We start from the raw sequence: 17,058 nt of genomic DNA, 5'->3' as shown, positions 1-17,058 counted from the left end.
CCTTCCTTCCTTCCTTCCTTCCTTCCTTCCTTCCTTCCTTCCTTCCTTCCTTCCTTCCTCCCTCCCTCCCTCCCTCCCTCCCTCCCTTCTTTCCAGACAGAATCTAACATATCATCCTGGCTGTCTTGGAACTCTCTATGTAGAGGAAGCTGGCCTCAAACTTAGAGCTCTGCCTGCTTCTACCTCCCAAGTACTGAGATTCAAAGAGTATGACCCCCTCCCAGTGAAGCATTTCAAATATATTCTGAATTCCAAGTAATGGCTGACCTTATACTCTTTAAAAAACAAATAGAAAATAATCACAGAGCTATAGAGGACACCTCTTTATTTACCTATCTATCTATTTATCTATTGTTTAATTGTTGCTTATAGTGGGGGGTGAGAGGGATCAGGTCAGAGAACAACTAGAGAGGACTTGGTCCTTGTACAACTTGGGTCCAGGAATTTACTACAGGCTGGCTAACAAGGATCTTTGAGCCATCTTGAAATCTCTTGCTTCATCTTTAAAAACTAAAATAAACTCTTCTAAACTCTACAATCAGAAAATGCCTCTGGGATAAACCAAACCATTTAAAATAAAAACTGAAGAATATGAGTCTTTTGTTTTCTTTGTAATGTTTTTTTCTTTTTTCTTTCTTTTTTTTTTTTTTTTGGAAAGTGTCTAGGTTGGCCTCAAACTTGCTATATAATCCAAGCTGGCCTAGAACTCAAAATCAACCTGCCTTAACTATAGGTATGAGGATTTTTATTTAAAAAAAAAAAATTTTTTTTTTTCCTTTTTTGCCCCAACTAAAACTCATTATTGTATCTCTTCCCTAGTCTCAAGTATTTTACAAGCATTTTCTGGGCCAGGCATACTGGTACATGCCTTAAAACCCAGCATGCAGGAAGGCAGAGGCAGGCATATCTGAGAGTTAAGTCCAGTCTGGTTGCACAGTGAGTTCCAAGCAACCTACTTAGTGAAAGCCTATCTCTAAAGAAGCACAAACTATTTTCTATAACCACTATAGGTAAGGGACACATATCTGTTGCTAGAAAATGTTCAATCTAACTGAGATTATTTTAATCTCCCTCTTAAATGTGCCAAACGCAAGAACAACTGGTAAAATAAAGGAGCAGCACACTGGCTTCATTTTACTTGTCTTTTGAGGCATTGGGGATTGACAAGATCTCACATGTACCAGGCAAGCACTCTTCTATTAAACCATCCCCATTCCTCCTTCTACATCTGAGATGGAGTCTAAGCTGCACAGGCTGGGCTTGACTCATTCTGTAGCCCAGGCAAGCTTAAGTTTGTTAGTCTTTCTCCTTCAGCCTCCTGAATGGCTAGGTTATAGGCCCATGCCACTGGACTTAACTCGGCATGCTTTCAAAGAACAATGTATATATGATAAACAGAAATTTTAAATTAATACTCTTGGTTTTTTTAACCCAATAATGGGCTTCTTTCAGTGCTTTGGTTTGGGTTTAATTTGTGTGGATGTGCTAGGAACAGGGTTAGGCAGAAACTCTACACTACAGTCCTAGGCTCTTTATCTCTAGCATCCCAAGTTCAGCTAACTCAAGCACTAAAGTTATCTGAATCCAGAACCAAGCAGTTAAGCTGCACTACCACCAAGTATTAAATCAGAATTATGAAGTAAAATGATCACTTCTTAGCTTATTATTTAGTGTGGGTGTAGATGCCTGTACCAAGGAACTCATATGCAGACAACTCATGGGAGTTGGCATTTCCTTCTACTGTCTGAGTTTTCTGGACTGAGACACAGTTGTTAGGTATGGCAGCAAACACCCTTATCCACTGAGCCATCTAAGTAGCCCGTAAAATTAAAAATACATGAACAACTAACGTTTCACTCTTTTTCTCATTAATTCTAATTTTCATTAGTTTTAATGGTGGTGTAGATAAACAAACTAAACAAATATCATGCAAAATAATTACCAACGGGAAAAGCGTAACTAAAAAGGGTCTCTTTGGGAAGCTTCTGCTATGTTTAATCATTTCAGTGCTTATCAGCCGTTACTGAAAGTTACCAGTCAGCAGAAAAAACGAGGAAGGCACACCAGACAGATATACCTTTTGCTTTGTTTTTTCCAACTTGGATTTTAATTTTCTGCCTCTTTTGCCAGTCCAACCAGTCACAAACTCTGAACCTGAGAGGGAGGGAACAATGTCAAACAATGTCAAAGACCATTTCACAGCATAAACTTTATTACACTCCAATATATGCACTTATTCTTACCTGCAGAACTAGCACAGCCACACACTTACCCAGAGATGTTTCTGCAGTAAATGAATGTTTGGTTCCTCTATTAGATTCAAATACAAAACCAGGCAAATCTTCTTTTAGTATTGTAGCTTGCTGACCATCTGAGTTATGAATAGCAATTTCTCCTTCTTTCAAACATGTTAATGACCAGTTTCCTACGGTAAGTTTGGTGGGTCCTGGTGCTGACAGTACAGGCTGACTCGCAGTAGATGGCTTTACTTGGCCTCGGGCTCTTTGTAACTTCTCTAAGAATTCACTTCTGCTTTCTATAATGACAAAATACTTGTTTAAAAAAAAATCTACCCTTTCAAATATACTGACTTACAGAAATGTAACTTCTATACTATAGTAAGTATTAGAATTTTATTCTTTAGCAGCCTCTGGCTTGTTTGACCTACATAGATTCAGGATTAAGGCAACTCTACAGATAACCCCTCCTTTTTTTTTTTTTTTTTAACTACAAATGAAGCTTCTAAGAAAAGATATAACAAAATATCTATATACCCATGGAATTACTATTTCACAACAAAAAGTTTCACCAAAAAATTGGCGAGATTAAAAGAAGCTACACTGTTGTTCTTTAGCACAAAATAATAAGGCATTTGTAAAATATTTTCATAATACCATATCTTTTTTTTCCTTATTTTCCTGAAGTAGGGCTTTTAGATGGCCTAAGTGGTCCTTTAACTCACTATGGACCTGAGGATGATCTTAAATGCCTGATCGTTTGGCCTCCAATTCCCAAATGCTGGGATTACAGACATGTATTAACACACCCAGCTACCATTACAGTAATTTTCTCTATTCAACATTTTTCTTGAAAACAGTGGCAAACTATGAGCCATAAAATCAAGTTATAGAAGCTAAGAAAATAATGAATTGAAACAAAGTATTACCTGAACTATCCGATCCACCTTCAGGACTGCCACTTGAATACATGGTGGCAAGTTTTCCATCCAAGATAAATCTGAACCATCCATTACTGCCATTAGATAGTTCCAAAGCTGCAGCATCACTCCAAATATACAAGCAGTCCCTTCCTCTAATAATTGACCAGTCTCTCCAATGATACGGTTTACCTGGCTGCAATTCTTTAGCATCTTCCTGTGGTTCGTCTTCCTAAATGTGTAGAGTGATCCAATGGAATAATTTTATTTCAAATATTCACAAGTGTTTAAAAAAACATGAATATGAACCAGATTTATAATTAAAACATCTAAAGTAATATTTAGTTGTTTGTAGTTCAACATATATCGTAATAAACTAAGAACCTCTCAGCTACATCTTAAATAATGTCTTAATTAATAATTCTACCATATCCAGGTACAGTGGTAAGGGGCACTGGTGATTGAGCCCCTCTCAGGGCTGTCAACTGGAAGAAGTAGAAGCTTAAATGGGGTTAACGGTATTCAAACTCCGTGGTGTGACACAACAACACAGTTGTTGTTTTTAAGATTAATTCCCTAGATAAAGAAAATGTGACATACATATACACACTGATGTATTACTCCACTATTAAAATAAAAACAACAAAATTCTGTTACTGGAACACCACGGATAAATCTGGATGACAGAATGTATTATGTAAAGTAAGTCTGTTACAGAAAAAAAGAATGCCACATGCTCTAACTGCTGTGGAAGTTAACACAGTGCATCTCTTGGAAGAAAGAAGGGCCTCTAAGGACAGAAAGGGGAACAGAACCTGGGAGCACTGTGAAGTTGGGTAATAGGCACCAAAACACAGAAAGTTCTACTTTTCTACAGCACAGCAAAAAGACCATAGTCTAAGGCAATTTATTAGAATTACAAGGAGTATGAAGGATCTCAATACACATAAATGCCCAATGTTTGAAGTAGAAATGCTAATCAACCTGATTTGATCACCACATGTTATATATGATAATCATTTCTATCATGCTGTATCCAACAATATGTAACTGTGGCAGTTATATACGTAAAAAAAAAAAAAAAAAAAGAAAGTCAATTCCAAGCCGCAGTCTGTAGTCAGGTAGATACAATACACTATTTCTGACTAAGTGTCTCTTATACACAAAATTGGCCTCAAAGTCTAGTTATCCAAGGATGACCTACTGGCTTAGTAATTTTTTTTTTTTAAGAACTGAAATAATAAATGTACTGTACTGGAGCACTTATGGATACGGTGACAGTTTAGAAGACTTAGCAAACAACTGACTGCAAAGTTGTGAGCTGAAAAGTTCCCAGAGATAAAAAAAAAAAAAAGTGCCAAGTTATAAGATACATACTAAAGAGCCACAGGAATTCTCACAAATCCAAATAGCTCAAAGAAATCAAACATTAGGAGTCACAGAAGAAAAACTTCCCCAGAATGTAAGCTACTCTAGAGACACTCTAATAAAGACTAAAAGCGGGCCTAAAAGTAACTTGACTTGTTTTAATAATGACAACTTATATATTCCTTAAGGAAATCATGAAACCCAGGACTGAATAAGAGAGCATTTACAGTGTGCATTACCCAATTAAAAAATTACTAAACGAAAGCTGGGCACAGTGGTGCCCAGCGTTAACCTCAGCCCTTCAGAAGCAGATGCAGAGGAGACCCGCCTCCTCTACAAAGTGAGTTCCAGGTTTGCTAGGGCAACAGTGAGACCCTGTCTTAAAATGACCAACAACAAAAGCACCTAAACAAAGTAGAATGAAATATGATCCGTAAGGACAAAAGCCAGTGAACAGAAAAAAGCTTAAAGAACTGTGGAACAAGGAGATTACAGTATTATAACTGTTTCAAAAGTCTAAAGAGATGGCTAGAGATGGACCAATTGTTAAAAATACTTGCTCTTGCAGAGGACTGAGGTTAGGTTCCCAGTGTCCACATGGCAACTTGCCACTATTCAAAACCAGTTCCAAGAAGTCAGGCACCCTCTTCTGGTCTCTAAAGGTACCAGGCACATACACAGGGCACATACAGAAATACATACATACATACATACATGAAAAAAAAACACACATACATACGAAATAAAATTTTAACAATTATTTTTTTAAAAAGAAGAATTTAAAAGCAAGACCAACATGATGATATAGGGCCAGTGGCAATGGCTCAGCAGATAAAGATGGCTGCCACCAAGCCTGAGACCCTGAGCTCAAGCCCTGGGACCCACAAGGTAGAACAAAGAATTGACTCCTGAACTCCATTAAAATGCTGTAACACAAACATATCCACCACATACATACAAACATGAAATAAAATTGTAATTTTAAAAATTCTTAAGATAAAAATATAATATATAAAATAAATAACTCAATAGCTATGACCAGTGCAGAAAAGAAAGAAGCAAAATGAAAAGGAGAAAAGAGCCGCGTGTGGTGGTGCACACCTTTAATCCAGCACTCAGGGAGGCAGACGAGGTTGATCACTTTTGAGTTTGAGGCCAGCCTGGTCTAAAAAGCAAATCCAGGATAGCCAAAGCTACACAAAGAACCTTGTCTTGAAAACTAAAAAACAAGAAAAAGGCAAAAGACGAGAAAGAGAACAGTTTATAACAGTAAGTATTCTAACATAAAAATTTGAGACTTGGGCAAAAAGGGAGGAAACAAGTATAATATTTAAACTATTAACAGCCATAATTTTTCCAATTTTGGCCAAAATTAGAAGAGAATAAACAAATATTAAAGACTATCAAGAAGTGTTGGGAGGACTCTGCTGTTGGAGGCTGCAGTCCTCGCAGTCCGGAGAGCCATTCTGAGCTCAGCGTTAGGCGCAGGCCCTCCCCAGCCGGGCCTCCGGCTCTCTGCCTGACTTCATCTGTATAGTATCTCTAGACAGATGCCCCAACCACATTTGATACATGGCCTTTGACACAGCTCCCTGCTAGCTTTTGCTCCTCTGTGCCTATAGGATAATTAGGTACTGTGTTCCTGTTCCTATGACAGGAGTGTGCTGTTTAATGCAAATCAAGCATCCTTAAAATGTCTAGTTCCAACCAATTATGTACATCTATCCTTGGAGCCCCTGCCCCAACTCCCCAAGGGGCATACAGCCTTTGTTCTCAGGAATTAAACTAGGTCCCTGAAGTGATCCCCAGAGTGCCTGATCTCCACATATGCTCTCCAGCCTTTCCAGCCTTGCACTCTCATGTCCCTCCTGACTTCATGGGCTAGTGGGAGACAGCCCCCAAGGCAGGAGGAGAACCACAAGAAAGGAATAGATTCTGCCAAAGAACAAGGAAAAAAAAAAAAAAAAAAACATGGAAAAAGGCACAGAAGTACATCACAAACACAAGACATAACAAACTAAAACTGCTGAAACCCCAATCATCCTTGGATAAGGCAGATTTAACTCTTCAAAGGCAAGAATTACCAAAAATTCTGAAGCTAGGATATAGTTAAATAAGAAAAAGTGTGTATAAACATTCCACAGGAACCACCTTACACATTGTTTATTAATTACAAAAGGCAAAAAAAGAACATTACAGCCAGGCACAGCAGCTCACACCTTGATTTTGATATTGTGGTAGGAGTACTGCCAATTAATTCAAGGCCAGCCTGGGCTACAGAGTAAATTCCAGGCCAGTCTGGACTAAAATGAGATTCTGTCTCAATACAAAACAAAAAAACCACCAGAGATAGCTAATAGGAAAAAAAAAAAAAAAAAAAAAAAACCAAAAGAACAAAAAAACAATAAAAAAAAACCTTAATCAAGTGAACCAAGTCAACATGTAAATAGTTACCATGTGCCTTAGTGCACTTGAGGAACGCAGCAGCATTTCTATTACTACTAAAACACGAAACCTGAATTGCATCACCAAGAAACATGACACAAAGGCAAAGTGAAGCAATCAGTTCAACTAATTTACTCCTCAGAAACACCAAGGCTCTCTCTCTTCTCCTCCTCCTTCTCTCTCTCTCTCTCTCTCTCTCTCAAAATAAAAGAAAAGGTGACAAAATTGTAAGGTTCTCAAGGACTTGGGAATTAAATGGAATGTGCTATTTCAAAACCACTCAAAATCAAATAAAGAACACTTTCTCCATCTCTATTGACTGCCCATGAACTTTATTCCTAACATTAGTGAGGTTACTGTATGACACAGCACTAATACATCAAATGGCAAGACATGGACAATAGTTTAAAGAGAATTTGCAGCATGTTAATTCTAGTTTGTAGCCATAAAAAGCACCATAGTCAATCCCTGGGGTACCTTTTTTCTTTCCTTCCTTTGGGGTGAGGGTGCATTGGACTAAACCAGCCTCGGTCTAATACACCCTAAGCCCACAGTCTATACTCTTAGCCCATCTACAGTTCTTTCATTCAAGAAAGTGGTCCCAACAATCCTAACCAAGGCCCTGACAAATACCTTTTTGTAATCAGTATGTATGTCTGAGTTCCAAGCCAGAATGGGGTGGGAGGACAATGGAGACAATGCTATTAAGGACAAGAGCAAACTTGGAACATTATCTTTCTAGTAAATATTAGTTTTAGATAATGATTTTTTTTGACACTGCTACAGAGTCAACTGCACACCTCACTCATTCTAAGCAATGGAGAAACCACTGAGCTACATCTCTGAGATAATGTATAAGAATACGCTGGGGTGTTCTGTAGAGTATTTAGGTGTAACGGGGGAATGCTGTTATAGTTTTGTCTCTAAATTTTTTTCCCCCTGAGACAGGGTTTCTCTGTGTGGTCTTTTGACTGCCCTGGACTTGCTTTGTAGACCAGGCTAGCCTCGAACTCATACTGATCCACCTGCCTCTGCCTCCCTGAGTGCTGGGATGACAGGCTTATACCACCACACCTGGCTTTGATTTTTTAAATGTACATATACAAGGTGGCTGCGGTGGCCTGTGCTGTGTAAAGTTTAGTTTCACCCTCAAAAAAATAGAGAATTGGAGGCTATATAAGATCCTGCCTCTAAAAAAAAACAGAGAGAGAGATGTATACAAACACATCAGTATCTATGAAAATGATAAAGCAAAATGGGATGTTAACTAGTAGATATGACAAGAATTCTGATATTCTTTAACTATATTTGGGAACCTTGCAATACATTAAAAATTGTAACAAAAAATCTTTAAAGGAAAATTTACCAAAAAGACAAATATGTAGTGCTACTTTATATTGTAATTATCTTCCAACAACCATCCTAAGTTAAAAATATATTTCCTTAAAACAAACCCTGTTCCCAATTTTACAATTAGGACCACTTACTTTTTCTGGTTTTGATTCTTCTTCATTCTCATCATCAGAGGAAGGACCTGCCAAAGCTGACACTTTGCTAATTACACCAAGTCTGGCTAGCTGATCCAAAAAAATATCACCACCTTTATCTACTAAATCCCTTATGATCTGCAAAGCTAGCAAGTGGCCATCATCATCATCCTGGGGAGACAAAAAAGGAAGCACATGAGACCAACAAAGTCGAGGGAAAATGAGTAAAGACAAGTACTGTCATCTGAGCAACGCAATGTTTGCCTCTGTTACAGACAACTCGCCAAAGGAATTATAGCCAACAGATGAGAAACGAACCTCTTGATCCAAGACAGCTGCAGTGATTTCCACTAGTGTTGTGGGCAAATTGTGACCCACGTCAGAATCACACACTTCTTTTAACAGTGCTTCCGAGCAAAAGTGAATCATCTTTCGGATTAGAGCAAGACTGGCTTTCCTTAACAAGAAAAGAAGAGTTTTATCAAGCCACAAAGCTCAAATTAGATAAATAGTCAGCTATGCATTAGTTAAAACTGGTGTACAACAATTTTATAAGCGGTAATAAAAAGCAAATACTTAAGAGAATACCAAAAACTTAAGACACTTTGCTATCAAAACAGTTGATGTTTCCTCATTAGTGGCTTATTTTCTATTAATAACATATTATGTTAATAAAAAAAAACCACATCCTTAAAATCTTGTTAAATGATAGTCCATATAACATTTAACCAGCCTGGCTGCCAAAACAGCATGTTAATTTTAGAAAATGGAGTAAAACAGCATGTAAATACTACAAAAAGAATTGGTCTAAGTTGTAACTACCCTAAAAAATTTTATAACTCAAAACACAAAGCTCTTATCAAGTTAAATTACTTAATAGTTTATACAAAAAAATTCTAATTAAATTACTTTTGCTGTTTGGCAACTTGAAAACCCATACTCAGTGTAGCTATTTCTCAAATACATAAAGATACGAGACATTAATCTCCCAGTTCAAATGCCCTGTTGGCCCTTGTCCTTCACGCCTGTCACTGGGACCACAACAGACACCTAAAGCCACACAATCAACTTCCATTTTATAACTGGCCTGTCCTTTTAAAATACGTGAAATTACAAAACAATGTTCTGCAACTCATTACAACTCACTAACACTTGCATACCGAGAATCTCACAATATTCTAGGCACCAAGCTGCAGGGACTGTTACCCTTGAGGCAACTACACAGAAGGCTAGAGTGGCCAAACATGCTCCTGACATCCGAGTGGCCCCCCCTCTGCCTGCACCCCCATCCCTTTGTTTTTCAAGACAGGGTTTCTCTGTGTAGCCCTGGCTGTCTTGGAACTCACTCTGTAGACAGGCTGGTCTCAAACTCAGACATCCACCTGCCTCTGCCTTCTGAATGCTGGGATTAAAGGTATTTCTTTTTTTTTTTTTTTTTTAATTTCTCTCTTCTTTTCTTTTTCCTTTCGGTAGCACTAGGAAAAGTGCTTTAGCACTGAGTGACATCCCTGGTCTTTTTAACTCCGACTAGCTAAATTACCAACATTCTATTTTCTATAATAAAATCTAACTTATAAACTTAATTACAAGAAAAATGATGAGTGGACAGAAGGCAAACAATTTTACTGGGATTAATCAAAGATAATTACAATTCTGAGAAATCAATAAGTACAGTAGTTTTAGATCTGAATTCACTTATCTTTATCAGTAAATTTTTATAAACACATATAATTATTTTATACTTACAAACTTCCTATATAACATGACTTTATAAGTTAACTTCTCATAAAAGTATTCTGCTATTATATTAAAAATAGCATCATTTTGGGTAGAACAGATTTTTTTCCCTTTTATATGAGGAGATTTATCCACCTAAGCACTTAAAACACTTTCATATGGATGGAATACCTGTGAGTACAGCCTCCACATTTGCAAACTTATTTTAAAAAGCCAGAGAGCTGGGTGTGGTGCCTCAGACCTGTGGTCCCAGCAGATGGCCAAAGGCAAAAGGATTATACATCTGAGGCTAGCCTGGGAAACCATGAAGCTAAAAAAAAGCTTCTGTGCAGCAAAGGACAGTATCATTTTAATGATGAGACGGTCTACAGAATGGGAAGAATCTGTTGCCAGCTATACATCTGACACAGTATCTAGGATATACAAAGGAAAAAACTAAACATGAAGAAAACAACTCAATTGAAAACTGGAGCATGAAACTGTTTAGAAAGTTCTCAAAAGATAGGAAAACAAATGCCTGTGTGGATGTGTGAAAGGGGAAACAATTATTCAGTGTTGGTAGGAATGCAACCACTGTTGAAATCAATGTGGCAAATTCCTCCGAAACCTCGAATCAGATCTATCGTATGATCCTGCTGCACTACACCTGGGCGCATACCCAGAGGACTCTACATCCTACTCTAGAGAGAACATTCTCACCCATATTCCCTGCTGTTCTATTTATAGTAGGCAGGAAATGGAAACAACATAGATGCCCATCAACTAGCGAATGAATACAAAAAAATGTACACATACACAATAGAATATTATTCAGCTGTCAAGAAAAGTGAAAATATTTGGTAAATACATGGACCTGTCAACAAACGTGAGTAGGATAATCCTATCCCAAAAAGACAAACATGACATGTGTCTTCATTTGTGGACACTAGCTTTGAAGACTATTAATTTCCAGCTGTAATGGTGCACAGCCTTTAATCCCAGACCTGGAATTGAGAGGAGGCAGATAGATCTCTCTGAGTTCAGAGCCAGAATGGTCTCCAGAGTAAGTTCTATCCAGGTCAGTCAGGGCTACACAATGAGACCCCATGCCAAAATAAAATAAACCAGAAGAAGATGTTCCCACTTCTAGCCTAATTTATATTCTTACTATATTTTTTAAAACATTAACATAAACCCCAGATCTTTCTGGAGAGTGAAATAGCTAATTTAAGTGTAGTATGAATAGCTACCTTATTGAAGGCAACATAGTTTGCTGAAATGTCTGTGCAAACACGGGCAATAACCTCCTCAAGTATATTGGTGCCATTTCTGGATCTCCTTTAGGTTCATTACATTCTTCTTCATCTTTGTTTGTATCTTTCTTTTTCTTGTCATCCCCTTTATTAACTGGACACATCCAATCACCTACAAAATATTATTTTTAAAAATGCTTTTTGAAATATAATTTCCTTCAAGAAGAAATTTTATATAACCATTTCAAATTACCTAGAGAACAGAGTCCAATTTTCAGCACAATAAAAAGCCCTATCTACTCTGAAAACTTTAAAAATGCTCAAATCACTCTATTTACATAGCTTGTAATTATTCTTTATATGACAACCCCAAACTCTTCTAAATTTAGATTTTTTTTTTCATTCTAGACTTATATATCCAGTCTCAAGAATATAGAAAAAGGCCAGAGAGGTGACTCAGTAAGTATTTAAGAGTGTCCAAGTGTTCCAGAAGAACGTGATTTCAGTTTGTAGGACTCACATCAGGCAGCTCAAAACTGCCTTTAACTTCAACTACAGGAGATCTCATTTCTGATCTCCACAGGTGCTACATTCACATGCACACACAAACACAAATTCACACAATTTAAAAAATAACAATAAAATCATTTAAGGGCATAGAACAGTAAGATGTTAAAAGATTCCTCCATTGCCTTGTCCCCTCTCACACACAATACTCATACACTCTCTCTCACACATTCTTTCACACACATACTCTTGCACATACATACTTTCAGACACACACACTCACACTCTCTCACGTACACACTTTCACACACACACTCTCTCTCACACACACATTCTATATAGAATTGTTTGGCTTCCAAAGAATGATTCATTTCTATTATGTGGGTTTGTCTGTGGAAGTGAAGTCAGCCCAGATGGCCAGAGGCACACAGCTCACCTGGAGACTGGAGAATGGCTACTACTTCACTGTGGCCTCTTTCTCGAGCTTTATCCAATGGTGTTTTCCCATCTTCATCTCTCAGATCCGGATTCGCACCATGCCGTAACAAAGTCTTATAAAGAAAAACATTTAAATAAACATAACTTATACCACTCAACTCTACTGTTTAAAGAGATGGCTGAGCAGTTAGGAGCACTTACTGCTCTCAAAGAGCCCGGGTGAGGTTCCGAGCCATAGTCACACGGTGGCTCACAGCCACCTGTAATTCTAGGTGGAGGGATCCTTTTCCTTCTTCTGACCAACAACTGCTTTTCTGAAGACAAGTGGTACACATACATATACTCAAGCATACAAACACAGCTTCCCAGAATCGACCAGCAAATACCAATACAAACCTCAGCTTGTACCTATCACCTTAAAAGCAGATAGTAATATCTCAAAAACTTATACATAATTTCACTTGGTTATTTACCATTACTTTAACAGAAGTACTTCTCAGTTTATGACCTAGCAATCAGCCTCACTGTATTCTATACAATACTCTTGATCAATTCTTAGACCAAAAATGCATCAGGATCTGTGCCTTTCCTCTATTCCTATCAAATGTTTTATAACTTTACAGTGACACAATTTAATCATAATGGCTCAAACACTTTTTTCTGTGACAGAATTGGTAAAACTTAAAAATACTGAAACGCAGCACCAAATGCTAGATGTACGCTGGGTTGATCCCCAGAAGGGAGGTGCAGGCAGAGAATTTAAAGTAAGACCTGCTTTTCTTACTGCCTATTACAATTATCATGAGAGGTCAGGCTCTCTGTAAAACCCAGCCAGTTCAAATTGCTAGACTCTCAGCTTGAAGAGAGGGCTTTTTCCAATGAGAAAGAAAGCCACTCCAGGATCGCTGTCAGAATTCCTTTCACACTGTAAGATGGCAATAGTAACAGCACCTATCACTCCCACACCTAAGATGTGCTGGCTACCACAGTGGCCCATATGTTCCCTGTTTTCCCTAGTTCTCCCAATCCTGACAGTAACACAAGCAATGTACAGACAAAGCATCAAGCAAACTCAGTAACAGCTTTTCTTGTCCATGAGCCGAAACTTACTTCAGCGTAGACTAACCTTTCACTATGCCAAATCATTTCACAATAAACACTCGAGTCCCATTTCACATCTGATATAAATACTTTCATTTAACCTCTAATGTTCTGTTTATTTTACATGTATAGGTGTTTTACCTGTGTATGTATCTATCATGTATGTACATGATACCCAAGAGCATTATGTACACGTCAGATCCCCTAGTTCCACAGTGACAGTTGTGAGCAGCCATATGGGTACTAGGAATTGAACCCAGCTCCATTTGAAAAGCAGCTAGTACTCTAACCACTGAGTCAACTCTCCAGACCATGAATTTTTCAAAAGTGTAAGAAATTATATATTCTTCTTCAGAAACAGTGAAATATTTCAAATTACAGTGTAAATGGGAGGATACATGTAGACAACATGAAGTGTGAACGTATCAGGATGAACTTTTTAGCATTCTAATTTCTGAACCTTGTAGCTGTTAAAAACTAAAATTTTAACAGCATGGGGCTGGTAAGATGGCTCAGTGGGTGAAGGCACTTGCCACCAAGCCTAATGACCCGAGTTCAATCCCTGAGACTGACATGATGGAAGTAGGGAAGTGACTCCTGCAGGTTTTCTTCTGAACAACATGTGCACCATGGCAAAAACATGCAAGCAGAAGGCAAACACACAGTAAATGAGTGTAAGATAATATTTAAAAATCTGGATTTTACCTTTGCTACTTGAGGTCTTCCAAAACATGCAGCATAGTGTAATGATGAGGATCTCTGGCCTCTATTAACATCAGCACCTCTCTCACACAGAAATTCTACCTGTAAGATGATGAAGAATCACAAAGTTGCTCTATTACTACTTCAACACTTTGAACACCCCCTTTTATGAGCTTACCATTTCCTGAGTTCCAAATGCAGAGGCCCAGTTTAATAGAGTCTGACCCACATCATCCATAAAGTTTACTTCAAAGGCTGAAAGTCAAACACACACACAAAAATCTGTCATTTTTAAGGCCAATAAAATAACACTCAACTTTTCTAAAGTTTAAACAATTTAAGATAGCTATGAATATTTTATTAAGTACAAAAATAAGATATTTTACATACTGGGGTCAACTATAAAGTAATAAATAGTAAGCAAACCTCAGGTCAGCTAAGAAGTATTGTAAAAGTTTGCATCAGTCCGGACATGGTAGCTCACACCTATAACCCAAATATCACGAGGCAGAGGCAAGAGAGGCACTACAGGTTTATGCCGGTCTAGCCTACACTGCTCTAGAGTAGTCAGAGTTACAGAGGAACTACGAGAAATGGGGAAGGAGGGGGGATTAGATGGCTGGGGAACTACAGGGGTTTTGTTCTTGTTTTGTTTTTCAAGACAGGGTTTCTCTGTGTAACTCTGGCTGTCCTGGATTCACTTTGTAGACCAGGCTGGCCTTGAACTCACAGAGATCCACCTACCTCTGCCTCCTAAGTGCTGGGATTAAAGGCATGTGCCACTATTACCTGGCAAATTTTATGTTTTTGTTTTTTTCCCATGTGGGAAGTTTTATCAAGGGAAGGGGTAGGGGCTCCAGTGACTATCTTCCGGATGAGGTAGGAAAGAGACATTACGTGGTTTTAAACATTAAAAATAAACATGAAATAAGAGTGGAAAAAATTATGACTCTCCTTTGATTGCTCACATCCACCTTCGCATGTGTCTTACTATCTTCGTAGGTGTCCTTCTCTTAACCCTAATACTTAAAATGTGTATTAAAATTCCATAATAGGGGCTGGAAAAATAGCACAGAAGTTGAAAGCACTTGCTATGCTTGCTGAAGATCAGGTTCAATTCCCACCAACTACACAGTGGCTCACAACCACCTAAAACTCCAGTTCTAGGGGACCTAACTTTTGGTCTCTAGGGGCACCTGCACACACAGTGCACATACATACCCTTGAGCAAATACTGATACACATGAATGAAAAAGAACTGGCCAGGAAACTCCTTTAGGTGATAAAATGGGCATATTTCCAATTCTACACAAGTTCAAGTCACTCAACAAGCATGTATTCAAGCATGATCATGCAACCATACACCAGGCCAGTAATTATACAACTACACACAGGGAGGCAGGAAGGTGGTTAACAACACATTTAGCACAACTGGTAAGCTAACTGCCCAAACACTATGAACTAGAAATAGCATAGACTTCCTTATATTATGGTATGTTTGTTTGTTTGGGGACAGGGTTTCTCTGTGTAGCCCAGGCTGTCCTGGAACGCAAAGGTCCATTTGCTCTCAGATTAAAGGCATGCGCCCCCCCCCCCCCCCCCCCCGCTACGATCTTTCTATTTAAGAGAAACTTCCTACCTCCTGTGTCAATCGCGTCTATGAGGGCATCGGTGTCTTTACTTCGAATACAGTCGATAAGCTGCCGATGGGAGCGTTCCCCAGAACTATCCAATCTCCGCAGTCCTGGGATTCTGCCCGTGGAACCAGCACTAGACTTAGGCAAAGCCTTTCGTCCTTCAAATAATAGCACCAAGAGGAGGTCAACCAAACGCATCGTGTCAAGCACACATCTTTCATCACCCTGTAATGCACTTTCAATTGAATCTGGAAGCTCTGACCTCAGAAGATCCTAAAAAGATTAAGGGAGAAAAACATCTAATACATTTGCATTATACAAAAACACGTTTTCTGAAAGGTCAAAAAGCAAAAGTTCAAAAAGCACTCTTACGTGTGTTACTAGCGGAGAGCCTCTGCACAGTGTTGAGAGAAGACTTACAATGGTTGACACCTGGTTACTCAATTTGGAGTCTGCAGCTGTGGAGGGGGCTCCTGCGGTGGTGCGCCCTGGTTTGCATGCTGAGGATGGTCCTGATACAGCCCCACCAGCAGCTGCCATGCGAGACAACAGCTCCTCAGTTAGTCCGTGCTTGGCCAATGGAGCTGGGTCCACCCCACGACGAGTAAACCGGTCAGCCAGCGATGCAAAGCAGCGCAGAGCTCCGTCTGAAACCTAACAGGGAGGAACAATGTGGTCCACGTGCCTCAGAGAGCTAGCATCAAGTCATGTCAATACAGATGGCAAGAAAGGCAGCTAGAGCAAAGATGAAGTGCACGCCATGTCTAGATCTGAATGACAAATGAATGACAGCTCTATGTTCTGTTGACTCCATAATCTGAGAAAGCTACTTCCCTGCCAAAGGCCTGTTTCCTCCCTGCAAAACAGTCTAGTAATTCTACTATAATCCACTGTGACTGCTTATAGGAGGTGGGACATGTAAAGGATAAATAGACAGTAAAACTCTGAAATATTAAGTGTTATGATGTACAACTTTGCCAATATAATCTCTGAATACAAGGTAAGATAATATCTAAATAGGAAAAGGGGTATAAAATTCTAGTTTTATTTTCTAAAATAAAGCTTTCAAATATAAATAGTACATTATTTTACTTTAGTAAACCCTCACCTACTGTTCCCAGCAAATATAGCACTAAATTAACAAAATGACACTGAATGCAAATGCAGCTATAAAAGTAATATTTAAATTTTAATAAATACATCACTTTCATAATCAAATGCTTTGTTTTGTTTTGCTGAGACAGGAT

At 38.5% G+C, this 17,058-nt stretch overlaps 1 protein-coding gene across 4 annotated transcripts in view; it reads right to left on the bottom strand.

Moving 5' to 3' along the window:
- Nucleotides 1-17,058, bottom strand: part of Hectd1 (HECT domain E3 ubiquitin protein ligase 1) — a 90,473-nt gene that overhangs the window by 48,659 nt on the left and 24,756 nt on the right. For all 4 annotated transcript variants that reach the window (XM_055608528.1, XM_055608527.1, XM_055608529.1 and 1 more), the window contains exons 5-15: nucleotides 16,184-16,465; nucleotides 15,814-16,084; nucleotides 14,353-14,429; nucleotides 14,178-14,276; nucleotides 12,370-12,484; nucleotides 11,424-11,598; nucleotides 8,776-8,914; nucleotides 8,458-8,628; nucleotides 3,167-3,389; nucleotides 2,273-2,536; nucleotides 2,078-2,154 (exon numbers count right to left, since the gene is read on the bottom strand). In XM_055608528.1, the coding sequence (XP_055464503.1) occupies nucleotides 2,078-2,154; nucleotides 2,273-2,536; nucleotides 3,167-3,389; nucleotides 8,458-8,628; nucleotides 8,776-8,914; nucleotides 11,424-11,598; nucleotides 12,370-12,484; nucleotides 14,178-14,276; nucleotides 14,353-14,429; nucleotides 15,814-16,084; nucleotides 16,184-16,465 (1,893 nt within the window). The remainder of the gene's footprint in view (nucleotides 1-2,077; nucleotides 2,155-2,272; nucleotides 2,537-3,166; nucleotides 3,390-8,457; nucleotides 8,629-8,775; nucleotides 8,915-11,423; nucleotides 11,599-12,369; nucleotides 12,485-14,177; nucleotides 14,277-14,352; nucleotides 14,430-15,813; nucleotides 16,085-16,183; nucleotides 16,466-17,058) is intronic.

Source organism: Psammomys obesus, unplaced genomic scaffold, assembly GCF_907164565.1.
Source record: "Psammomys obesus unplaced genomic scaffold, mPsaObe1.curated_primary_1811, whole genome shotgun sequence".
NCBI classification, from domain to species: Eukaryota; Metazoa; Chordata; class Mammalia; order Rodentia; family Muridae; genus Psammomys; species Psammomys obesus.
Note: the sequence above shows the minus strand (reverse complement) of the source record. Positions and strands in the feature narration are given on the sequence as shown.